Source organism: Anser anser (assembly GCF_964211835.1).
Source record: "Anser anser genome assembly, chromosome: 4".
Taxonomy (NCBI): Eukaryota; Metazoa; Chordata; class Aves; order Anseriformes; family Anatidae; genus Anser; species Anser anser.
Genome location: NC_139724.1, coordinates 370117 through 395308, shown reverse-complemented (window position 1 = coordinate 395308; position 25192 = coordinate 370117). Strand labels below are relative to the sequence as shown.

At 44.1% G+C, this 25192-nt stretch overlaps 1 protein-coding gene and 1 long non-coding RNA gene across 9 annotated transcripts; one reads left to right on the top strand and one right to left on the bottom strand.

The window, feature by feature from the left end:
* Positions 1–771: 771 nt before the first annotated feature.
* PPM1K (protein phosphatase, Mg2+/Mn2+ dependent 1K) lies at positions 772–21522 on the bottom strand. Of its 2 annotated transcripts, none has more exons than XM_083834213.1 (7): positions 21388–21522; positions 18161–18665; positions 17489–17589; positions 10154–10319; positions 9491–9635; positions 8374–8508; positions 772–7764 (listed from the first exon to the last, which is right to left on the bottom strand). In XM_083834213.1, exons 2-7 carry the CDS (start codon positions 18595–18597, stop codon positions 7633–7635), a joined length of 1116 nt encoding a protein of 371 aa, XP_083690339.1. In that variant the 5' UTR covers positions 18598–18665; positions 21388–21522; the 3' UTR covers positions 772–7632. The 2 variants fall into 2 exon arrangements, with proteins under 2 accessions (XP_083690339.1, XP_083690338.1); XM_083834212.1 differs by lacking the exon at positions 21388–21522 and adding an exon at positions 21096–21235.
* LOC310898775 lies at positions 9527–24977 on the top strand. 7 transcript variants are annotated; one of them, XR_014583697.1, is made up of 6 exons: positions 9527–9665; positions 10083–10149; positions 12904–13099; positions 17938–18121; positions 18613–21690; positions 22599–24977. It is a non-coding gene; the product is annotated as an uncharacterized lncRNA (long non-coding RNA). The 7 variants fall into 7 exon arrangements; XR_014583698.1 differs by having other exon boundaries at positions 11936–13099; XR_014583696.1 differs by lacking the exon at positions 12904–13099.
* The last annotated feature ends 215 nt before the right edge of the window (positions 24978–25192 follow it).

The following is a 25192-nucleotide window of genomic DNA, read 5'->3' as shown; positions in this document are numbered from 1 at the left end:
CTGCAATCATGCCTGCCTTGAGCTCCACTGCAGCTCTGCGGGGCAGAGGGACCTCCCAGGGGCAGGGATTCAGTTCAGGGGAGAGCTGCAGGGTGGTTAAAGTGCTGCACAACAGGTGACACGTCCTCTGGGGGAGCGTAGGTTACAAAGGCAAATATTGATGTATGTCTGTGCTTGCACACAGAGCAAGGCTCTTGCCCAACAGCAGTGAGGAAACCCATGTGTCATCAGCCGCGACCCCCTGTGCAGGTGGGCTGTGGGGGGTACGCTGATGCAGGCTGCCCTCTGCTCCTGTGAAAAGCTTCCAGCCCTTCCCAGTGGCCCAGCTTCTCTGAGTGCTCCATGCCAGAGCAAGCACTGCTTTTTGCTCTCCCACTACTATCTTGGTGAGGTTGGGCAGGGAACTGCTGTGGTGCTGCTGGGACACAGCCACCTCCCTCCTCTCCAGATGGCGTAAATTAACCAGCAGGTCACAGGGACGCTCATTATGGGACAAATGCTCTGATTAGACTAACCCGGCAGCCATTTCCCAACTACTTCAAAAGGGCAGGCATGAGGAAAGCGCAAAACTGTCCGGCAGGTTTCTCAACACCCTGCCTAAGCTCCAAAAATTTACTTACTTGGAGCAGTGATTACAAGACCCTTACTACCATGTGTCTGTGTTGTGGTTTAACCCGGCCAGCAGCTCAGCACCACACAGCCATTCGCTCACCCTCCCCCGACCCTCTCTGGGATGGGGGAGAGAACCAGAAAGAAATGAAAACCTGTGGGTTGAGCTAAAGACAGTTTATTACAAGAGAAAAGAAAGGAAAATGATAATAATGATAATGATAATAGTACTATTACTACTAACATGTACAAACAAATGATGCACAATGCAATTGCTCACCACCCCCTGATTGATGCCCAGCCTATCCCCGAGCAGCCGGTCCCCCCATCCCTGCCAGCCCCCATATTAATTGTTCAGCACGACCCCAGATGGTATGGAATACCCCTGTGGCCAGTTTGGGTCAGCTGTCCTGGGTCTGTCCCCTCCCAGCTCCTGCTGCACCCCCAGCCTGCTCGCTGGCAGGACAGAGCGAGAAGCCGAAAAGTCCTTGGCTTGGTGTAAGCACTGCTCTGCAGCAATTTAAACATCAGTGTGATATCAACATTATTTTCATCCCAAATCCCAAACAGAGCACCATACCAGCTACTAGGAGGAAAATTAACTTATCTTAGCCGAAACCAGGACAGTTTGATACCTGCATGCATCTTAAGAGCTGATAAGCTCTTGACTGAGATGAGAAGTGGAATGGCAACAAAGGATGAGAAAAAGACTCTCATTAGTCCTAAAAAGAAGAGCCAGGCACTGCCATAGCAAGGTGTTATGACTTGTGGCTGCTCCTTCAAAGGAGAAAAGAGTAAAGGTAGGTTTGAGTTCAGCTGTAAAAGCAGTAAATGTTAAAAATAGTAGTTGTCACAGGCTTACTTCTGTGGATGAGATAAAACACTTGGCTGTTATTTTCTCTTTTATCATTTCTTTTAGGGTAACTGAGAAGTTGTGAATTGATGCGGAAGCCAAATGATATTCTTGTGTGGAGGGGGCCCAAGTTGTTTGTTTCCACTGTGTCACAAGATGAAATTGCTCTCCACAGCAACTAGCTTTCCAGGTTTACAAAAGGAAATGTTTTAGTGCAAACTTTATTTTTTTAGAGAGAGGGCTTTTTGATTTCTTGTTATTGTAATATAGCAACATGTAAGACAAAAATAGCAAGTCAGAACATGTGGCCCTGACAAAGCAAAGCCGGCAGACGATGCTGACAGTACAGAGATGGGTACTTTGCACTGGCTGTTGCTGGCTGAATGCCTTTGTAGGCGTAGCTTTGCTTATCAAAAGCTTTTTATGGCAGAGGTTAAGGCTTGGGGCTATCATGACAGTCACAACAGAGCTTGAAAAACAAAACAAATAGTTGGCAGCGCGTGGTGGGGAAAAGAAAATTACGTTTGTGGTGATACAACTCTAGAAGCCAATTCTTTATTTAAAGATCTTTTTCAAGCATTCAAGGACAGCATTATCTGCCCCACTGTACATGTGAGTATATGAGTCACAAATTTGAAGACAGATGTTGTTTAAAAAAAAAATCAAATAATGAAGGAGTTGGGGGAAGGAAAATTAGTATTTCAATAAAATGAAGAAGTAGATTAATTATGGACAATGATTACACCAAACAAGCATCAAACCTCAGGAATTACAGACAGTAAGACAGTCCTAAGGCAAACTGTGAAATGAACATCTGCAATTGTACTTGTCTGTAGAAAGTTATGACACACGCCACTGCCCAAGCATCTGATGTGCTGGGTAAGGGGGAACTCCAATGGGTATTTGTGCATTGAGAACAGCAGCTTCAAAAGCAAGCTGGGCAGTTGCTACAATGTATGTTCATCTGGTTGGGTAAGTGATCAATGGACCTATAAATGCATAAGTGATCTTACTTAACAGAAATTAATATTATACCAGTTTAACTTCTATCTGTTTCGTGCTACTGCCTTAGCTAGAAACCCCGATGCCTTTGACCACAGGACATATGCCTGGTGAGACAGAAAAGGTCATCTGATACCCCAATTCGTGTAGAATCCTGTGGTGAGTCTCAGCTCCTCAGAATTTTCATTTCCCCAAACACATAAAAAGCAGTGACATCTAATTTCTCTCACATCCCCACTCTCAACCACAAGCAATGTTTCATGGTTATTCACCATCCCTGAGCTTTTCAAACAAAACGGGACTAGTCGTTAAGAGGGCACTGTATTAAACAAGCTGTTATAGCTCACCCTCATTTCTATTTCTTGCACTACTGTCACCTTCCAGACAGACCTGCTCTCCTCTATCGTGGCTGCAAATGAGGTTCTACCGTAGCGAGTTCCCTCTATGAAGCATGAAACCTCACTTCTGGGTGGTGGAGAGACCAGGCTGCAACTCCAGTTGCAGTCTGAACAGCTCTCCTAGTAAATCCTCCAGCAACAGGCCTCCTGTGCCTTCGAAGTCCTCACAATAAAAACAAGTAACAAGCTGGACAACATTTTTTGCCTTTCCATACCAGCAGCCCACCCTCCGGCAGTACCTGTACGTTAGAGAAGTAGCACTGTTCCAGGAGCAGTGTTCAGGCAAGAAAATAATGCTTACTAGACAGATCTCATGGAGTTCAGAATCCAGCTCAAAAAAGGCAGGAAAAAAAAATGCTGTGGTTTGCTCAGTAGGTAACCTTTAATGTTCAGTTGAGCTTACAATTTAAGAAAAAATAATTCTTCTTTTAATTGATACAACAGTTGAACATGAAAGAGAGCTAGAGAGGAAATTGAGATTCTGTTGAATTTCATTCAAAATTTAAGATACAAGTAGATCCTGCAATAATAAACCCCTTTGATAGGCAACTACTGTTGTAGACAGTAGATAATTAGCTTTTTGTTGTAGACAATTAGCTTTTATTCCCTCAGGTTAAAAGGAACCCTCTACTAGGCAAAATAATTTTGCATGTTCTTGCGGCTTCAATCTGATCACTTGTAGAGCTGCTGTAAGCAGCAGGAGGCCTGCTGACTAGGGAGGAAAAAAAAATACAAGCACACCTTCATTAGAGCAGATCAGTACTTATCTCTGGTGGGGGACCCTGTGCTGAGAGGTTCCTTTGCTGGGTGTTATCCAGGGTGCTGCTAATTTGATCCCCTGGTACCACAAGAAGACAGTTGTGTTTACCATGACACAACTTTATGCTTCCAACTTCCTTAGTCCATGCAAGGGATTTTCAGTGCCATACACTGAGTCCCACTGAAGGCATTGGCAAAGCCCACTCCGTTTATGTGCTATCGGTGCCCAAACACCCCAAAACTAAAATGGAAATGCTGGGACTATTTGAATGACTCTTCAGTAAGAAGTGTCAAATGACTGAAGAACCCATCACCCAGGACACTGCAGGTTTTGCCTGATTTCTTTGAAAAAAACAAGGTTTGGCACAGTTGCCATTTAAATCCGAAGGAAGTTTACTGTCATGGTTGCAGGAAAAGGCAAGGCTGTTGTTGAGGAGAAAGATCCTGGTAGTGGAGTGTCTGTACAAAATGACGCTTCTGACTGGCACTTAAGAGTCTGGCAGTGCGCAGCATGAAGTCAGAAATCCCCACAAACCCGTGTGAAGGCGCCTCTGTGCTTAATGGAGAGAGGAATGGGCAGACTACTGTGCCACTTGGCAAAGAGTTTCACCTTAACTGGTAGTTTGTTTACTTCAGAATGAGATGCAGACAACTAGAGGGAACAGGCAGGGAATAACCTGTGCATAAGAAATGCATCTTTGTAGTCTTTTGTCAGTTGCTCATTAACTTTTGCGTAGAGCAAAACAGCTAGTATCTGTTAGATACATGTGCTAATTGATTTGTGAAATTCACTGGTAGCTATACGAAGTGTCTGTTGTTTTTCACATACTGGTAAGCTTCCAACCTCACTGTGTTTTAGTGGTTCAACAGGTAGATTGCACTGTATGCTAAAATCTTTATTCCCATCCGCTTTCAGTCACTACGTTTCAGTGTCGGGAGATGCCCCTTTGCAGCAGGATATAACTCTGAAATTAGCTCTGCTTTGAGCAGGAGGCTGCACTAGATGACACTGAAAATTCCTTTGTAGCCAAAGTTTTCCTGTGGTTGTATAAAGGCAGTAATATCTAATCACCTCATATTTTGGAAAGCTTTGTGTTATCCCTTCCTTTCAATAATACAGAAGCAGTTATGGATGGATCTTTCCTCTGAGATGACAACCAGTCTGTCAGAGGAAATAAAAGTGCCCAACAACTTCCGTTATCTATGAAATTTTCTACCAGATAGGGATAAAACAAAAAATGCCCCCAAATCTCCAGTTAGTATAAAAATGATTTCATTTTACATATAGGTCAATGCTTGGAAGTTATTTTAACTGCCAGGCCATTCCTCAGAGCACCTGCTCTTCATTTGCAGTGTTACTCATTACCAGCCTGCATTTGATACTATGCATTCAGTTTGGCAAGTATCCAGTACTGCTCAAAAAAACAAACATGTAATTGTCACAAACACCCCCAGCACCCTTGATATCTTCTGTCTGGACAGTGGCGTTTGGCACCGAATGTGTCGATGGGGCTTGTTCAAACCCCTACGCCGCTGCTCATGCCTGTCCGACACTTGATACCGAAGCTGCCCCTGCAGCAACTCCCTCTGCAGAGCTGACTCTAACCCCTCCTCTGCCCAGAGTAAGATGGCTATGTGCTGTGGTTAACTGTGCTGTGGTTAACCCTCAGCCGAGAGCTATCGCACTTGCTATTTCAGCAGGTCAGCTTCTCAGTGGGAGTCAGCTGTTCAGGTTGCAGTGCAAATGGGTCATAACCACATTGCCAGCACTGCTCTCCAAACCTCTGGTGGGTGTTTCCTCTCTGCAAGTGCTCAGGAGCAGGAGAGGCTGTCTCTTGCTGGTTTTACTACAAACAGGCTGTGGCGATTTTCAAACCTACCACAGGCTGGGAACTAGAAGCTCTCAATCAAAAGTGACCTTTTGCCTCAAGTAAACAAGGCTGAGCCCAGGATCAAACATGTTGATCTCAGGTGAAGACTGAACCCCAGTGCTGGGGCAATTCTGGGGAGAGAGAAGTAATTGTAAACCAATGACACATTCATTCAAGATGCCTGGGCAACAGCAACAAATACAATAGAGATTTACAAATACTGATTCATGAGTTCTTTATACTTATGAACCGAATATTGACACTATATATACCATATAATACACCAAGCAATGGGACAAAATGAGCATACTCTCTAAACACAGAGAATTAATGCTGTCAGTACAACGCTGAGCTCTGCAGGGTGCTCCTAGGCCTGCAGCTAGAGCCGAGAAGATGTGGAATGACTATCCTTGCTGTAACCCTGGGCCTGGAAAGGGCTAAAAATAACGAAGATATATCTCCTGGAAAATAACGAAGATGCCAATGTCACACTCAATAACAAGAATCGGACCAGGCATCTCAGAAATATTTTTCCTTCTTGTAACGTGGTTTAGTATCAGGCAATTTCTCTCACTTCTGTTCATTTTGGTTGGCTGGTTTGTTTGGTATGTAAAATTGCATGGTTGGAAACAGCTAAAAACTACTGTTGCAAATGTGGGAAGAGCCTGATTTTCCTCTGCCCTTGTTTCCTTACAGCAGGGTGATTCAGAGGCCACAGGAACTGCACGCCTGATTTGGAGCAGAGGAAGAACGAGACCTGACGGAGGCATGCTGGGACAGCTCTTCGCCTGCTGCCAACACACTGACGTGTCACCTGCAGTCTTGTCACAGCGGCGAGCTGAGCTGGCTCAGGGCTCTGGCCATTGGTGCCTTGCTGGACACAGACTCCCAACACAACGAGAAGTAGATACATTTCCTTTAAGTACAAAACTACCTTTTGGTGTCCCAGTATCCGACACCCACTAGAAACAAAACTCCCAAACTTACAAAAATTACTGTACGTTATTAAAATGCTCACTCATTTCTCTAAGCTTTCTTGCTTTGAGCATTTTACAGCTCTCTGTATACCATGAGGAGACCCAGGACATCCTGACTAACTGAAAAAAAACTTCAGCAGAGGGCAGGAAAATGCTCATGTATTTATGAAGAAATAATAAGCAAATTCATTTCTTAGACATCCAAAGAATCTTGAACAGAAAACTCTTTGAAATGTTTCTTTTTTCTTAGGGGGAAAAAATGGAGAACATAAAAAAAAAATAAAAGAACATTGAAATTGATCGGAGTCTCAGCAATTCAAAAAGTGTGCTGCTTTTTCCCTCCTACATGCTTCTGTTAAGCCACTGGCACACCAAAGACAATGCAGTGCAAGGGGCTGCTGCATGGTCCACACAGGTGGTACAGGCTTTGGACCCAACGGAGAGACGTTCCTCTCTGTCCAACAGTACATGGCTCTAGCCGGCTCTGTCTCTTGGGAGCTGAAGGATGACAGATAACAGCAGTGAGAGCCTAAAATCCTGCAAAGCAGCGCTCTCTTCGGATGTTGTTCAGGTACACTGAATGCCACTGACACCAGAATATAACCACAGGCTAATTGCTTCTGAAACTTCCCCCTTGTATTTCACCTGCTTCTCCTGGAAACACAGGGAGTTTTGGGTGGCTGCATGGCAGAGGAAAACAACAAAACCTCTTTTTGTCTCACTAGGAAAACTGTGCGCTTGTTCCCCTGTGGATTAATGTACAAAGAAGATAGCGCATGGCTCAGTCTCAGACTTTCACAGCTGCCAGGTAACTAAGAGTCCTAGGTAATACAGGTTGGTATGAAACAAATGTGCAATAGCTCCAGCCTCAGGTGGAGGCCTAGAGACTTGTCTACGTGAACCAAGTGGTGTGAAGAGCTGCTGGGAATAGAAACCCAAAGAAATAGCTGCCTCAATGCCGATCTGAATAAACGAGCACAGTAAAATGCAATCAACTGCAAGCAGTAATGGGACATTACGCACTAAGGGAGCGGTGGCATCTTCCTTAACACTGGCAGCAGGGGAGATGAACAAGACATTCAGCCAGCTTATGAACAGATGGGTGCTCTCTTGTAGCACACTGTGTCCAGATTATTGCAGGAAAAGACAGCTGTGGCAGGACTTCATGCCCACCTCCCACTGGAGGCAAAACTGCGGCTGAAGGAGAAGTTGATCTCGCCGTTTTTATACTTTCCCCATGCTCCAAAAGGCACTATGACAACCGTGCTGTTGTCCTCAGTGCCAAATTGCATTGCCTGAGAGAAGAAACAAGTTGTCAGCATCATCATCTTGCTCAGAAAGGGAAACAAGTATCTGACTCCATATGGGACAGCACGCTCTGAGCATTTCCTTGCTTCTTCCCAGTTCTAATGCTGCAGGTTCTTGTATACCTCAGAGCTTTTCATGGGATATGCCACCATCCAGAACCCTAGTGAGAAACCGATCATTTCTGTCTGTGCTGATGACATTCAGCACTGCAGTAAACTGCAGTTACTGTCCAGCACAGTTCTGTGGCTCATGAGCTAAATGCATCAATTGAAATGTTCGTATGTTCCTGGCAAGGATGTGGCAAGACCCTGGGAAGGAAAGGCCAGACAACTAGACTACTGGCCATGTAAGCCAGAATAGTTCAATTCACTGTTGAATGCGTGGTTGTGTTTTTTTCTTTGAAATACAAAAAGAAAAAAACAAGTGCACTGAGAGTAAACAACCATTTCTTCATGGCTTAGTTTTCTGCTTTTGTCTTTGCCATGTGCTGAAAAGGACCCACCGGAACACATTGAGCACCTGCACAGTCTGTGTCACCAGTCAGCTGCATTACCTTTGCAGCAGCGCTTTGGTGCTTCGAGAAACCCTGGCATTACCTGTTCAGTAACAACATGGGCAGCTTCAGCGGGATCGTGGCACTGATTAATAAAGTCACAGATCTCCTGACTGTTCACCATGAAGTTAATACCATCTGTAGTAAGGACCAGGAAGCTGTCATCTGCATGATGCAACTGAAATAAAGGCACAAAGTATGCACAACAGTAGAGCGAGTGCTGCAAGGTAAAACCGTTGCCTTGATTTTTTTGGTTGATTTTGTTTGGTTGGTTTTTTTGCATTTGTTTTTGTTTTGTTTTTTACCTTCTGTTGCAAAGCAATTTTTGTGGGAGTTTTGCCTGTTCTTTGTGCATGAGAACTAACTGTTCTAAGAGGCAGCCCTCTGGATACACTGAGGCCAAAAGACCAATGCTATATATATTGCCCAGTAAACAAAAAGCTTCCTTAAACTAAGGATTTCAGTGAAGACACATTAAGTGCTGTGGTCATCTCCCAAGCCCCTCAAGCCAGTGCGTTGTGTTGGACTGGCAGCAAATGAACACAAAGTTCCTCAGGCCCCAGGAGGGGCATTGGGAAAAACTATGAAACAATATGACCTAAGATGAGAGCCTTGGTTTTCTCTTCATGCAAACGTGAATGCAACTGTGCTGAATACCTGGTTGTTAACCAGGTAGGTTGTTAACCTGTTTTCTGGACAATTGTAGAGCTATGTTAAGATGCATGTAACTGCCCTTCCCTCCTCCTCTCCTCACAGGTGTACAATCCTCTACATATTGTGCTGTTCTCAGTGACAGCTTTGTATCAGTATTATCCTCAAAATTAGGTATCTGACTGCAACTCCAAACCATTTGACAGCTTGGTACTTCAGTAATGGATATCACATGTGGTCACTTATCCTATATTATACTGTGATAACTGGGATTTAGAAGTTAACCAGGTTCTTGGTTGAATTTACTACTGGGTCCAGATTGTCTTCTGCCTTTAAGTGTTAATCTGAAATAACTTAATTAGAATGGGTCTTGCATTACTTCACCACTAAAAAAAATCAAAGATTGGTTCCACCTGTGTACACTGAGTGGTTACCACCACATGCTTTAAATACCTATGTTGCCCCTTAGTCCAAATGTTGCTGTCCCTGTTAACCAGGCCTTCTTTTACCTGAACCCTTTTTGTTTCTGGCTGGGCTATCACGCCACTGTTCTTAAGATCCAGATCTCCTATGCTCCGCGTCATTGCAAGTCTACCATTCACGTGTGGTTGTCCCAAACTGTTCCAGGCAACGAAGCCACCAGACTTCCTAATCCTGTCCAGAGGCACAAAAGAGAAAGCAAATGTGAGTTACTGATTCAGACTGAGTTACTGATTCCCCCTGTCTGTTAGCTGCAGTTTCTGCCACTCTCTGCTCATGCAGGATGGGATACTGAGGACCTGAGCGGAGAGATTGAGAGTTGTTTTTTGCTGTTTGAAGGGTTCCACAGAAGGAATGAGAAGGCTGAGTCCTGACCTGATAACTACAGTACGTTCTTCGGGTCTTGGCTTTCACTTGGCACTCTTGGACAAGTCTTTGAACTGTGTGGTCATGGCTCGGTACCCAGTCCTAGCCATGCTGATCTTACTGCTGTGACAGTTTTTGTTTGCATAGGACTTTACAAATCCCCAGCCCCCTAAATGGAAGCAAATGACGTAATAGAGGCTGTGCCACTTTCTCTTTAGCTTGGAGTGTTATGTTCATTTCCAGTCTCTTTCCCAGGTCCAACGTGGCAGCAGCACAGACTGACCGAAGCCCTTCCCCAAGAAGCCATAATATCAGCCACCAGGTACCTTTCCTTCTCCTCCTTCCTTTCTGGCGTATGGTCAATAGTGAGTTTCATAGCCTTTCCTTTTCGACACAGTAGGGCACGGCTGTCTCCCACACTTGCCACAACCAACTGAATACCATCCTGGAGCAGGGCCACTGTCGCAGTGGTCCCAGAGTTCATCAAAGTTGCTACAAATATCATATCAAAGAGAGACAGAGGGGTTTTAACACTGCCTTAAAGCATGGGAGCATTTACAAGAGAGTAACAGTGCCAATTGGTTAAACCAAAGACTTGTGCTCTACGTTACCAGTAAGTAACTGCTTTTAAGTTTAAACTAAAGCTATATATCTATTAAAAATATAGTGAGTAAACATGCATATAGGACTTAGGTAGGGGAGAGAGAGAGGAAGTGGAAAAGATAAGTATTTCTGTGCAACAACATGGCTCCATGTAAAGTGGTCTAGTGGAGTAAAAGCAGTATAAGGTGCAGAGGCTTCTTTTCAGCCTGTAGCAAATTGATTTTACTTTCCACTGGTTCTTCTCAAGATAGAGGATTATTGTCTTTATCCCTGGGCACAGTGACTGCATGGGTAGCCCACCATAAAGCTGACAGTTTTCTCCTTCTGCCAGGTGGTGAAGTGGGCAACTGAGTAATTGTGATTGTAGCTGCATGTTGCTCAACAGAAGAGAACCTCCAGATCGTTCCCTTACTGTAGTCTGTAGGGTTCTCCCGTTGCTGTCAGAATTATTAATAATCTACCTCTAGTTACCCCAGGTTTGACAGGGGACAAAGGGTTCAGCCAGCAGGCACTGGCTTTTTTGAGAAACGGACTCAGCTCTCTTCAGACCACACAGATTTGTCAGAGGTCACGGTGCTAAGGCAGAGCTGGATTCTGCTTTCCTTACATTGCAAACAAGTGTGGTCACCTGGCAGTGGTGATTGCCTCTGGGCAATCTGCCCTCAGCACAGGTGGGATCACTTGGATTTTTGCTGCCTAGAGGGCAAGCCAGAGCTCTAGCTACTGTCTTCCTCTTCTGATAGGGCAAGGGAGTGATCTTATCTGTGTTTAGGGACCTGGTTGGATTAACTGTTGAATGCAAACTTTCTTGTTGCAACTTCTAAAAAAAATTCAGGGGTGGGGATGTGGGAGGGAACATGCTTAAACAAGAAAATACCAGTCTGCCTAATTTCAGAATAGATGTGAGGTTTTATCTGTGGTGAAGGAAATACCAAAAGAACTGCCTAGCTCTCATTTTGGACTTCGATATTTTTTGAAGGGAAGTGCACCTTTGCAGCTAGTATCCCATGCAACGCTGGCTAGGGAGAGCTGCCTGGAAAACACTAAGTCCTGCTGATTTGAGCTCTTCAAGTAAAACACCTGGCTGGGAACAGCAATTGCCACAAATTCACAGCCAATGCAAATCCCTTTGGAAAGTCCTCTGTAGGCCTATTGCGGTCTGGGGTTTTCTAGAAATTGGTTTTAAAAGCTAGCCCATTGCACAGAGAACTTTTGTGTTAATTTAGGAATGAAAATCCCCAGTTTATATTCCTGCTTTCACATGAGTAATGGTTGAAGGTGTTCCCACCACTGCTTCTGTAGAACTCAGCAGCAACCACGTGCACTCCTCCTGTCCCTGGCCCTGCAGCACTGGCCCCCAGGGTGGTGGCATGGACCTGAGACAGGACCGTACAAGGCCCCGAGAGATGCATGGAGCCTTGTTGTAAGGTGAAAGCAGAGAGCTCGTGAAACAAAACAACCTCTCAAAACCAACTAAACTAAGCTTGGGTTATTATTTAAAACAGGTATTATTACTGCTGCGATGGCTTGGTTAAGCAACTTAAGCAACAAGTCGATGGCAAACATCCACCATGGTAGTATAGGACACATCTTGGACTACGTTACAGTTGCGATGCGGAATGCTGTATTCAAAACCATGTAGATGCCCTAGCCTCTGAGTATTCAGGTCAGCACTGACATCTTGTTTCTAATTGGAAGCAAGGACTAGTCTGGTACAGGCTCACTTTGAGGCATGTTATGAAAATAAGGTAATAACAAGTAGCAGTGTGATCAGAAATTTTAGTAGAGCCAGTAAAATACCTGTTTTAGCCAACAGCTAAAAGAAGTGACATGAAGAACCTACGTAAAACGACCTTGTTTATTTCACAGAAAATAGATTTCACATAGACGTCAAAATTAATGCTGCTAGTCTCCCATCTCATTGCTTGTTTTGGAACTATGCTGACAAACACATATGGTATCAGAAAAGGTTACCATCCGTAGTCGTTCATTCATGATTGACTGCAAACATTTGGTCATTCAGGTGAATCTGCATCTTTACAGTGCCAACTATCAAAGCCAAAAGAGCTGCTATCAGGAAGCAGAGGGATGGTACTTGAGAGCCATCGAAGCTACCATACAGAACTGCAGTAATGGTCATAGAGACTCGTTCCTTAGAAATGTGTATGAGTTAAATGGCTCTTCGAGAAAAATAAATGCCACTCGTGCTCACTTGTCTGAGACCGATTCATGGTCTGAGTAAGGTTGGAAGAACGTGGATCTAATTAGACTAAAGGGATTATGTGATCTCTTGCACAGTTCCAAAACAAAAGAGTGAGGATGGGGTAATGTTTCTAATGCTTTACTAGGACTACTGCTAGGTTATTTAATAACACAAAAATATATTGCATCAGCACGTCTACTGGTTTTTAAAATTAAAGAGTTCATCTTGTTTACCTAACAATATCGCTATAAAACTAAGATCTTTCAATAGGTTCTTAACACTCACTGGACATTTTTTACTGCAAGTCATCTCAACTAATGTGACAAAGAGGATGTGTGAACCTTCCAGTAGTCCAGGCTAGGAACCGCCAGACTCCTTCACCTGGGACAAAATTAAGCAGATCTCTCTTTCCACTGAAGCCCAGCATATAGTGTCCAGGGCCTCCAGTTCGAGAGCTGGTGACCAGGTACAGTGTCTGCCACAAATAACACGTACACAGAGGCAAATAGGAAATTGACCCAGGGACTTTGTTCAAACAAAATAAACCTGCAACACTGGAGATGAAAGAATAAGGGCTGCAAAACAGGGGAGGGTAGTCACTTTGGGTTTACCCACGCTGTCTTTTGCAGGGTATACAGGAAGTCCTGATGAGCTGTGTGAAGTCCAGTTTGGCCATATTTGAGACTTACACATGCATTTTGTCTAGGGATGGGAATTGCCGCCACTCTTGCTTTGTCACTAAAACTGTGTGACAAAAACCAGTTGTTCTCAAGTCCAAATAAAAGCTACTTTTTTTTTTTTTTTTTTGGCTGGGGGGGGATGTTGGTAAGTAACCAATCACAAAGTCAACCAAACAAATACATTCGTTTGAGATGTACCTGTCTCATGTATGATAACAGCAGCCATTCTATAGAAAATTTTCAGAATAAAATATGGCCCAATCTGTTTTCTCAAGGTAGTTTTCTAATTAAAATAAATATCAAACAAAAATGGAGAGTTCAAACCAGTGCCAACTGAAATGGAGCCATTTTAATGAAGGGCGCTGAATGACTCATTCTGACCTTTGGCCAAAATGCAAAGAAATACCCCTGTAATATTGTAATTTGCATCTTCTACCTTGATTAGGTAAGAGTTTGAGCCCTCGGGTAAAAAAGCTGTCTTTGTGTTGTTGATATTACAAAATACTTAAGTAAAATTTCTGCAGCTCTCCCTTTTCCTCAGTGTTGCAGGTTAACATATTCAAAGAAAGAATAATCATGTGCTTGAATGATAATTAAAAAAAAAACAAACAACTACTTTTTAAATTTAATTATTTTTAAGACTTTTGCTGTTTACTCAGCACATTAAGTTGCAGGAGTGCCTTTCAAATATAGACACATCAGATAATACCTGTCTAAGTTTTATTAAGATGGCTATTCCAGAAGTGAGTGGCAATGTGATTAGAGTTGGATGCACTGAATGTGGAGGTCAATGGAAAGCATGCCTGCCTGTTGTTTTCTTTGCATGGGGGATTGTGCCTGCAGGCAACAGAAGCAGTAGCAGTACCTTATAGGACCGTATGAGGCCAGGACACGGTTTGTTTCCCATTTCTCCAGAATGATGTTCTAATTGCCTTGAGCACATGATTCACTCGTTTATTTCTGTCCCTGCTCAGGAAAGCTATTCAGCTTTTATGTTTAGGTTTTTACTACCAGTCAAAAATAACAGAAAACTCTGTCCATCTCTGTTAGTGGTTGTCCCATGGATAATTATATGTTTGTTCATCATGAACTCTCTTTACTGCGTACTGTATGTTAGATAAGCAGGGATTTAACAGTGACCGGATATATTTGAATGTCTGGAAGTGAAATAAAGGGAGTTTCCAATAAGATATCAAACACCATGTTTCAAGGCTTGGGCACATCTCTGAGCTCTTAATTATGAGAAATGATTTATGTGGGGGACAGCTTATCCTTGATCTGCCAGAGGAAGTTCCTTATGCTTTTGTCTAAAACTGTCGGAGGGGATACTGGAAGGGTCTGCAGGTCAGTATAGCAGTCCAGCTGCATGAGTTAACCTGCATGCCAGGTACAGCAGCAGTATCGGAACACATATGTACACCTGTATTTTTTATTGAAAGCTCAAAGAAAGTATTATTGTACATATTTTCCAATTATGATTGCAAATAACTACAAGCAGCAGTGTTCTTGAAGACAGAGCTAAGTTTTCTGTCAATGCACGTCTCTAGTCCTGTTACATGTGTGCCATATGTTCTTTTTCCCCCCCTAAATACTATTATAAACATTGTGCTAGCCAAAATCCATGCAATTTTGGCTCTAGGGGTTTGTCCTGGGAGTCATGGTCCTCGAAACAGCCAGGCACACATTAGATGTTTTCAAAGCAGAGTAAAGATCATGATCATGTGCTGTATCTTTCACAGATGCAATGAAAAGGAGTGTACAAACCCTGGCAGGCTTATCAATGGGAACAAGACTAAGCTATTTTTTGCACTTGATGAGCTCTGGCAGAGATTCAAAAAGAGGTCAGTCTTGACGAGCATCCAGTGTATCCCAGATACCAACCACCGTTTTCAAAAAACTTGGGCAATGCTCTTGAACATCACTTCTAGAATAGCCACAGTTATTCAGAATTTTTGCCACCAAACTGAATCAGTTTGGAATTAGTCTTCTAACAAGGATACATGCAAAGCATTGAACCTCATGTAACTTTAAAAACAGAAGCAGCAACAAAAACATAAGCACCAAATAGTCATCAGAGTATTGAACTTTTTATGAAGATAAACAAAAAGCATGCCTTGTTCAGAAATCTGCACTTGTCTGTGCACAGTGCTGCTCCACTCTTTCCCTTATAGCTTGATTTCCAGCTGGGCAACCATCCGAGAGCACTGGGCACTTCCAGATCCTGCTGGCTCCTGTGAGAGCATGCAGGCATTCAGTCTACCTAAGAAATGCTCAGTATTTCGCAGAACGTGGCCACAGCGGATGTTAAATGATTGCTTTTCCCCTTTATATTTTTGGACCTCAAACTTTTTTTAATAAAGAGGGTTTGTTTGGCGTCTTGATAGCTGTTACATAAATTTGCTGGCATTTGCATTGTTTCAGTAAGGGGCCCTACTCAGTGAGTTAAATGATATGATAAAATGCAACAAGTAGTTCCAAAATGCTCGGCTTGCAGCACAACTTGTTTGTCAAATATTTTCCTTGTTCAGTTCTTCAAGTCTCAAATACAAAATGCTATAATCAGAAACTGTGTTCAGAACAACAAAGTATAGTATGGTTGCCAAACATCCTTGTCAAGGAGTTGCTCTGAAACTTGACAATGGTCACAGAAATGAGGAAAACCAAGAGCTGTCTTAATAACAAAGGGCCGGGGTGGAGTACAAATAAAACTAATTACCATGTTACTAAAAACAGAAAGTCCTGACCCAGCGAAGCACATTAGCTCGTATTCAGATGTCTTCTTGAAAATGGGCTTCTAATATAATGTAATTGCAAGGAAACTCTTGGATGCAAAAGCTTATTGGCTCTACTGATAAGCCTCTCATTAGCTCTGTGAAAGCTGACTTAGTAGGTCAAAATCACTTTGGATTCTTTACCACATTTTTTTTAATAATAGAGGTTGTCTTGACTATAAAATAGAATATAATGGAGAAAATAACTTGACAGATGAAATTCTGCCCTTTTTAAGGGCCGCGTTTCAGAACCTGAGACTTCTTTTCCTGGTACGTTAGCCTGCATCAGGTAAGAAGAAGGGGGTACTTCCCTCATAGTGCTGCAACAGCCAGCCTTCCGGTCCTGCCAGTAATTGTTTAAGTCTATGTAGGTTTGTGTAGAACTTTAAGTGCAGGAAACCACTCCAATAATAGATTGTTTTCACTGATTTCTTAAAGAAGTAGCCCAAAAGCATGGTATAACTTTAGTCCCTAAAGGACTTGTTGGTTTAATGTCTTTCTTGGACAGAAAACTTTTCCCATTTATGCTCCTGTAGAACCACCTGCTGTATCACCAGCATCTGCAGCAGCTCTCTGCAACGCTTTGTTGTTGTTGTTGGTTTTTGGTCAGTTGGTTTGGCTGTTTTGTTTTTTTTTTACACAGTGGGCAAACTAACTCTTGAAATAGTATTTTATTTTAGAGAAAACTCCTGTGACAGAAATGGGACAATGACCTTCCCAAATTACTCCCGATAAGTCCCAGGAGCTTTAACTGGAACTTCAGATGTGTGTAGTCTCTAGGCGTATACAGGCGAACTTGATGAACAGCCAGGACTAAGAAATCTAAAAGGGCTAGTGCTGGCTTTACCACAGCCAACCTTGTTTTCCTCTTGACTGCTGTTTTCCCTTTCATACTCAGCTACTCTCTTGATTCTCTCTGTGTAGAAGCAGTACTGGTTGTATTAATTGTGGCTTACATTCCTTCTTGACTGCAACGGCCAAGTCAGAAAGGGGAACTTTTGACAGTGTCAAGGGAGTAACAGCTCTTCAACAGGGAAAAAAAATATATGAAAAAAAAAAATTATCACCCAGGAAAGTTACATTGCTTGCTAATTTAAATCACTCCTTGCTAACTTGGGAAATGCTTTTCTGGACAGAATCATAGTAACAAAAATTCAATGAAGATTATACCGAAACTCAGACTAATAACTTCCCCAGTAAATTTGACCTAGACTTCTTACAGCTTTTTCATTTTAAGGCAGGTAAAGCATAATTGTTTCATTTGCAGTAAGTGAACAGAGCAAAAAGCTATGTTAAATAAAACTGTTCTCAAGAGGTTTTCAGGATGTCTTAGTACAAATATTGAGCAGGTAAGAAAATCCTCTTTCCCCACACCTATAAGAGAATAGAGTATTTTTTACCTACCGTCAGCAGACAGATGAGCATGCCTTTCATATGCATTGTTTATTTCTAGAAAAGCATTGTTCAAAACGTTTTCCAAGTTTTCCTCCTGAGCAAGAAATTCTCTGGAAACAAACAAAAAAAATTAAACTTTTTTACGAGAAATATTCACCTTAACCAATCTCTTCTGTAGACTTATTTCCTCCCTGATTAACGCTGGATTACACTGAAAAGGTAATACTGTTTTATTAACGACTTATGCTGGAAGCACCATCTTGTAATTTTGTAAATAGATCAAGTGCTTCTTCCAACACCCATGCATGTGACACGGAGCTCCAGAAGAGCATCAACAAGCCGTGTAGGTCAGCAATTGCAGTGCCCCCCACCTGACAAGGGACAATTCACATGCTCTGTGTTTCCAGCCCTTTCCTGGAAGGTGGGTACAATCACATTCTCTTTTCTTGTCTTTGCAGGCTTGTTCCATGGGGCAGGGAGTGCACAGAGAAGTACTCGATGCCATGTCTGTTGTTAAGGGGAGTGTTCACTATTCGGCGTTCCTGCGGCCCCTTTCGGACTAACTGGCTGTATAACCGAGGATGACTAGCGGCAGTGTATCACCCACAGTTCCCTTTTGGCCCTAAAGAAGGAAGCTCTATGGTAAGTCATTTGCCACGTGTTCACACGACCCACACTTACTTGATATATTTTTCCATGTTCTTAGCACAGAAGTCTGCTGCCGCCACGCCGCCATGTCCATCGTAAACTGCAAAGTACAGGACATCCTCTGTCAGCTGAGCATAATCAAAGCGGTCTTCGTTTTCCTTCCGCTTGCCAATATGGCTAGCACAGCCCACGTTGCTCAGGCTGACTTTGGGAATTGGCGTCCCATACTTTATGCTTGGTGGGAGGAGAATAGGTTCGTCAATGCGATTGTCCCAGATGCCAAAGGTGTCCCATGTGGCGGGTCGCCCACTCCCATCTGGATCGAAGCGGGACGCACGTCGTTCAGAGGTGGAACTGTAGCACTCAACTGTCGGACGCTTCTCGTCTTGCAAGAGGCGGGACGTCAGCAGGGCTCTCCGTACTTGATACCCTCCCTTTCTTACCAAATGGATTAAAGCAGCAGTTGACATAACTTGTCTTCGCAGAGAATCGTAGGAACGAACAAACGTTCAGCAATAAAAGACAGCGGCTGGAATGTCTAAGAACAAAGAGAGAATCCATCAAGAAGGAAGCAGCACAGGAAGGGGGATTTTCAGTTACATCATTCAGGAAACAATTTCACAGTCAGAGGCCGCTAATCATGCATAGCACAGCACTGCCTAGAAGAGACTACAGAACGATCTGCATGACTCATCGAGAAACAATCCTACACAGATCAGCCAACATCTACAGTTCTAATGAGGAATGCTGCAGATAAATCGAGGTAAGGAATCTCCACTAGCCGCCTCCATCACGATAGCCTGTATTTTCAGAGGTAGCTAGGGTTGTGATGGAGCTAGTGAGAGTGATAATGACTTTGTTCCAAGAGCTGACTTCCTGCATAAGAGACACGACATTCCATTCTGTCTCATTTCATTAGTACTTGCATTTTACTTGTCAAAACAGACTTGGGAAGTGAATTGTGATTTTCATTTTTTTTTCAGGCCAGGAACAACCACTAAGAGTGTATCCATAGACACGCACAATTACTCACTTGAATGTCACAAAATGGAGCCCATGCAGCTTTGAGCTGTTCTGTCTGGCCTGATGGTCTCTACTCAGACCCAACCCTGAAATGGGATCCCTTGGGTAACAAGGAGACCAAGTTCTTCCACTGACTTTTTTTTGGATGTCTTTTCTGGTCCAGATGCATTAAACGTACCAGCTGGCTCACCACAGCTAAAAACTGATTAATGCTTATTCATCTAGGATGCTGAAAAGTACAGAGATCAGCTTATTTAACCATTTGCAGAATAACGCTTAACATGATGAAAGTCAAACAAGCTGGGGTGCATTTGGTAATAAGTCCATGTTGTTGCATCAGATAAGTTTGAACTGGACCACCAGATACCTGAAACTAAGCGTGCTAGGTTTTCAGCAAGGAATTGCTCTTGTTATTGCTAGATGTTTGTGGGTGTGTTGGGTAGTTGCTGAGAGCAGAATTACAAGTGAAAGATGTTCTATACTGTAATGAAGGGATTAAAAATGAACAGGCTTGTGATGAACGCCAATGCATCAAATGGCACAAATATCTGATGTAATCCAGCAGCAAAGAGCAAGCAATAAATGTACCCCAGAAACACAGTTATTCAGGGCTGGAGCAGCCTGCTGTTGTATTCCAGACAGCAATCGCAATTGCAGCTGTGGTTTTGAAATATTGGTTTAAACTATTTTTTTAAACCCTGCACAAAATGTATGTGCTTGCAGAAATGTTCAGTCAAAGGTAGGTTTGTAAGCAGTTGCTTTATTAGAAGATGGCTGTGACGTGAGCTTTCTGCAGGCCTACGGTAAACCTGTCATTCACAGCTCAAAGCATATAGCTCTGGATGCCTCTTGGTTTATCTTGAATACACTTCCTTAAGTGAGGAAATATGTGTTTACTTATCATTTACAGCATAACAGTTCACTCAATAAATATCAGACAAGCTGGGAATCGATATTATCGTAACAGATTAAATTGGCCTTGGCTACCAGCCGAGTGCAACTGACCAATGTCAAATTTTGAGTGATCTTCCGTTTTATTCCTGGATGTCTGCAATATCTCACCCTTATTTCACTATACTCGCGGGTGCTTAATAACTGGTTTACTTTCTTGACTTTTTCTTTTCTGCTGCCCTTGACTCACAGCAACAGTATGTTAACGTCCTATGGTGAAGCACAGCACGACAAAATTCAATGCCTGCCAACTTAGGAAACCCACGATCAGATTCACTTCTGTCAGCTAGAAAGGAGAACATGAAAAGCTAGCTATATTTAGACTTCCCAGTATCCACAGCATGAACTGGAAGATTATTCCAAAATACGGAGCTAATTAATGTATTTGTTTCCATCAAACGGATCTCTCAAAAGCCCTTTTTCTCCAGGCAAGTACAAACAGCAATGGCTGTTTGGCTTTTCAACTGTCTCTGCAAGCAAGGAATAGGAAACCGAGCCGTAACTGCCGTGATGTAAATAGCTGGCTTTCAGCTGACGGAGCACGGTCTGTACTTTCCTAGCGGACAGGCTGCCAAACACTGAGCAAGCCTACCGGGGACAAACAAGACGAAGGCATTGTAAAAGGCAGCGCTGGTACCACAGCCCAAGTGCATGTGGGGGGGCTGTAGATGCTCCATCTGATCCTGATAGTCTGCGCCTATTTAACCTACAAAAATAGTTATTATAGGTAGCTAACAACATGCAGTAATTGCAGTTAATGATTAAGCCATAGTTCAAGCTGTATGGTGCCCCCTTGGCAGGGTGGCAGCTCCACGGCAGATGGAAAGTCTCCATGCCGAGCGGGGGGCGGAACCACCGCAAGCCAAGAAGGAGGAAGGCACGCGGGGCTCCGCACCGCACTGCATGCGTGCAAACGGAACGCGAAACCCCCGGCGCGCCCGAGCGGCTGAACCAGGGCAGCTGCCCCTGCCGCCCCCACCGAGCCGCGCCTCACCGCTCTCCTCCTCCTCCTCCTCCCGTGCCCGGCAGCCGGCGGCCACGAGAGACGCCTCCGCCAGGCACCGCAGGACGCAGGGTGCCGCTCCCCACCGTCTTCCCCGAGGCCGCCGGGCCCAGCAGCCCGGCCCCCCTCAGCCCGGCCCCTCGCCGGCCCCAATGGCAGCGGCGGCTGTGGCCGAGCCCCCCCCGCCGCCCACACCCCGCCCGTGTCAGCGCCGGGCGCGCGGCCCAGGCAGGGCTGTGAGCAGCTGAAGGAGATCGGAACAGAAGCACGGGAAGGGAGAAACCGTGTCGTTTTGGCGTCCTCTGGGCGCCCGGCTCTCGGTCCGGCACGCCGTGTTCCTGCGGCGGGTGTGGCATCCCTGGCGTGCTGCTGAGGCAGAAGGCAGGCGTGCGGGGCCGGGGCGGCGGCGGGACGGCTTCAGCGGGCCGCGGGCTGCTCGCAGCGCTGCCTCTACCGCGGGTGTCCTGCCTAGGGGAACACGCGGCAGCTGCGCATCAGCCGCCGCAGGACTCGCCTCCGTCCATCTTGGGCAGCTTGCTTCTGGTCTGGTGAAGCTCAGAAATAAAATCCTACGTCTAAACACCGTGTAGGTTCTGGGAAGGTCAGACTAAAAAACACGATTTAGACAGCAGTTTATTAAAGCAAAGGTCGCGTTTCTGTACGTAGCAATCCCATCTTTTCTGAAAAGATCACTAGTAAACAAATCGTTGTTTTGCCTACTTGAAACTTTAGATGTTTTTTGACTTTTCAGGCAGCTTATTGGGAAACTGAAGTAGATTATTGCGGTGCTTTTCTGCCCTATTCTTACCTACAGGATAAAGCAAGTTAGGATAGGATGCTCCTAGCTGCTTGCATTCTGCTTTTGGCATTCTCCATTCATAGCGTGTGAGCGGTGTAAGCTGAATTTGCCCTGAAACTTGGTACATTGTGAAGCATTAGAAGTTAGGGGCTGCAGTGCTTGAAAATAGTGCTGTATGTGGATCATGGCATGTATGTGCCATGTATGCATGTATGTGGTTTCATGGCATGAGGCATGCACATTGAAAAGCCACGCTGCTTGGCTTGCACACAGTGCCTTGCTGTCCTGCAGCTGTGGGCACACGGGAAGCTTGCAGCTACCTGCCGTGCTTGCCACTGCAGTGGGGTGCGGGGCTTTTTTCTTCCTCAGGCTCCAATGCACCCCAGCTCAAAGGGAAAGAAAGTGATTGCAGTTGCTTTTATAGAGCTTTTATAGATTGCAGTTGCTTTTATAGAGCTATCAAGTGCGGCTCTTAACTGAGCACAGCTTTTATTCCTTTCTGGTCCTTGACCTGTGGCATCTGGGGCATTGGATATCTTACCCTCCAGTCTCCTCCTGAATGTTTAGGATCAGCAGGAATATAAAGTTCTGAGTGGGGTTACTGGTGGAGAATCATTTGCAGAGTCATTAATGCAAAGAAGCACCACTTCAGTCCTACTCCGCTGCTTTACAGTTATTTATTTTTTCTGGTTTAGATTGCTGTTCCTATTTGCCATGGACATCTGGGATTTAAGTCCACTTCAGCAGAACGGACTTGAGGATCTTAAAAGGAACGTTATTCAGGTGAAAAACACTTCACAGCGAGGGCATTCCCCTATCATTTGACACCGTCTGGCTGCGAGCCTGACTGGAAGCCCACGTCACGCTGGCATCTTGGGGTTAGACCGCTCCCTCCCTGCTCCTGGCTGCAAGGTCCAAGCTTGTTCTTGCTGCTGCAGACACAGGAGTAACTTTCTCCTGACAACACCTCTCTGTTACCTGACCAGTTGATTGCTGTAAAGCTTCTGTGTGAGGTCTCTCTCTGAAAGCGTTGAGAGGCAGACCTAGCAAAATTCGTGAAAGCTGCCTGCCATGGCCTCTGCGAGTATGGTGCTTGTCATGGGGACTTCCTTCACTCTGCCCTGGCTCGCAGGAGGTCTGGCTTTCTGCATCGTTTCTGCATGTCCTATCAGTAGATGCCTAAAGAAAATAAAATCAGAGGGTTGCTTTGAGAGATAGGCAGCTTCTCTGGCTTCTGGCCTGAGCTAAAATTGGATCAAGTATTCAAGAGGGGAGAAGAGGGAGTGCAAGCACCCATGTCTCTGAGAGTTGCTATGTCTGAAATAGCCCACAGGTGTTGACCTTCAGAGCTGGGCTGCTCTGATGGGTGGTAAAGTGAGGTAGTCCCCAACAAGCATCCTTAAGGAATTTAGAGCATTCTGATAATGTATGTCTATAGGTAAGCCTGCTGTCAGTAGTGGTAAGAATAGCTTCTTGCTTGACAATGATTTACTTTAAGTCTCAAGAAAAAGACTTCTCTAGCACTCACACGGAAAAAAAGAGTGTGCGCTTTTTGACAGTGGTTGTTGTTGGTCCTCAGTATTTGTGGCTTGGAAGGTGGACTTGTGCAGATATCACCTCATGTGTTACCCAGTCCTTATTGTACCTAATAGCAGTTTTTACTTTCTATTGATGGTGTTCTCATATTTGCTTAGTCATTGTTAATACAGCCACTGCCTGGTATTATGGAAAGGGCTCCTGCTTCATCCAAAGAGCAAATAATGTGATAATGGACATGCAGCATTATAAACCTATGTCTCTCCTTTTAGCCAAAACCTGAGACAAGATTCAAGTTCAAATATGTGTTTGCAAAAATAAAAAATGTCGCAGAAAACCTCTGACATTTACCTTCTGTATGAGCCCGTTAAAATAACTGGGAATTTGGGGTGCCGAGTTATTGCTGCGATTCTGCACTTGTATACTGTGTGCTGTTGCTATCTTCTGCTATTTAAAAAAAAAAAAAAAAAACAGATCAATTTTGTGCATGAATCAGATGCTAGTCCCTGGGAATGGCATGGACAACAGGGACCAGCAGCTGGGCGCACGTGAAGGAACAATGCCGATAACAGCCAGAACTGGGTCTACCTCTGAGAGAATGTTTATTTGTAATTGCATTGTTTTCTGATTAAGGTAAGATGCACAAACTGATTGTTTTGTCAGCTGAATTGCAACAATAAGCTCATTTTCCATGCTATCAGAGGTACGAATCATGAACCTAAAGCTCCATCATCGGTGAGGTAATGCAGGGCTGTCACCAAGTCCTTGCTTTAATTGCTAGTGTCTTGAAAACAGCTTTATCTCTGCTTCTTGTCTGCAAAGTGGGGGCTGATGGGAGCAGCTTTAAAGGTGACCTTGTTATAATGGGACAAATACAGAAATAGTCTTCTAAAACACTGACAGAAGGTGTCTTGATAGCATGGAAACCTGGCCTGGGAACCAGCAGCATCCTTGAAAAGTGCAACTGGCACCTCTGAAATGCAGCTGAGGTACCTAAAAATTCTGGGTAGTGGTGTCCTATGCCCCCTGTGTTATAAAAAGTACTTGCTTTCTACCCAACATGGAGCCTCGCCCCTCCTCCCCCCCCAAAAAAAAAAAAAAAAAACAACCAACCAAAAAAAAAAACACCTCCACGTGCATGAACTCTTTGATGAGATCTAGACAAGATGGGATGCTTGTTGGAGGTGCCTGTCAGACTCGAGACTTGGTGGAACAGACCATCTGTGAAGTTAGATTTAGACTGTTGTCAACTGGCCCCACCCTTGGGATTGGTTTGGTGAGTGCCCTACCGGTACTATGTTGAGATATATAAATATGTGCGTATATGTAAGTAATTGTGTTTGTTGCTTTACTAATGGTAGTTTTGTGGTAACCTGTAATACTAAAATATATACTTGTTGCTACTATTGAAATATATATTTGCCTTCTGGTAGTACCTTGGAGTAACTTGATGTACACTTGTAGTTTTAATAGTAAGTATACTTGCTTTACTAATAGTAATTTGTAGTAATTGTAATAAAGGCATTTAAGAAATAAAACATCTGCATCCTTGTGTATTACAGACTCCTATGAACCCAGTCATGATCTTTATGTACCCACAGGCCATGTAACCTTGCAGGTCATGACATGGGCAAGGGGACTTGAAGTGCCAGTGGGTGCGTTTTGAGGGCAATCTCACAAAGGCAGCATCGGGCAGCAGAGGCTGGGCTAGCTCACAAGGGGAAGTGCCAGTCCATGAGCAGTGTAAGGCTGA

What these genes read in the sequence shown, in the direction of transcription:
- PPM1K (XM_083834213.1), bottom strand. Translation starts at nt 18,597, where the DNA reads ATGTCAACTGCTGCTTTAATCCATTTGGTAAGAAAGGGAGGGTATCAA. An exon ending in AACATGGAAAAATATATCAA is followed by an intron (nt 17,590 to 18,160) that starts GTAAGTGTGGGT and finishes GTTTGTTTCCAG; the next exon opens with AGAATTTCTTGCTCAGGAGG. An exon ending in CAGAAACAAAAAGGGTTCAG is followed by an intron (nt 8,509 to 9,490) that starts GTAAAAGAAGGC and finishes CCTTTATTTCAG; the next exon opens with TTGCATCATGCAGATGACAG.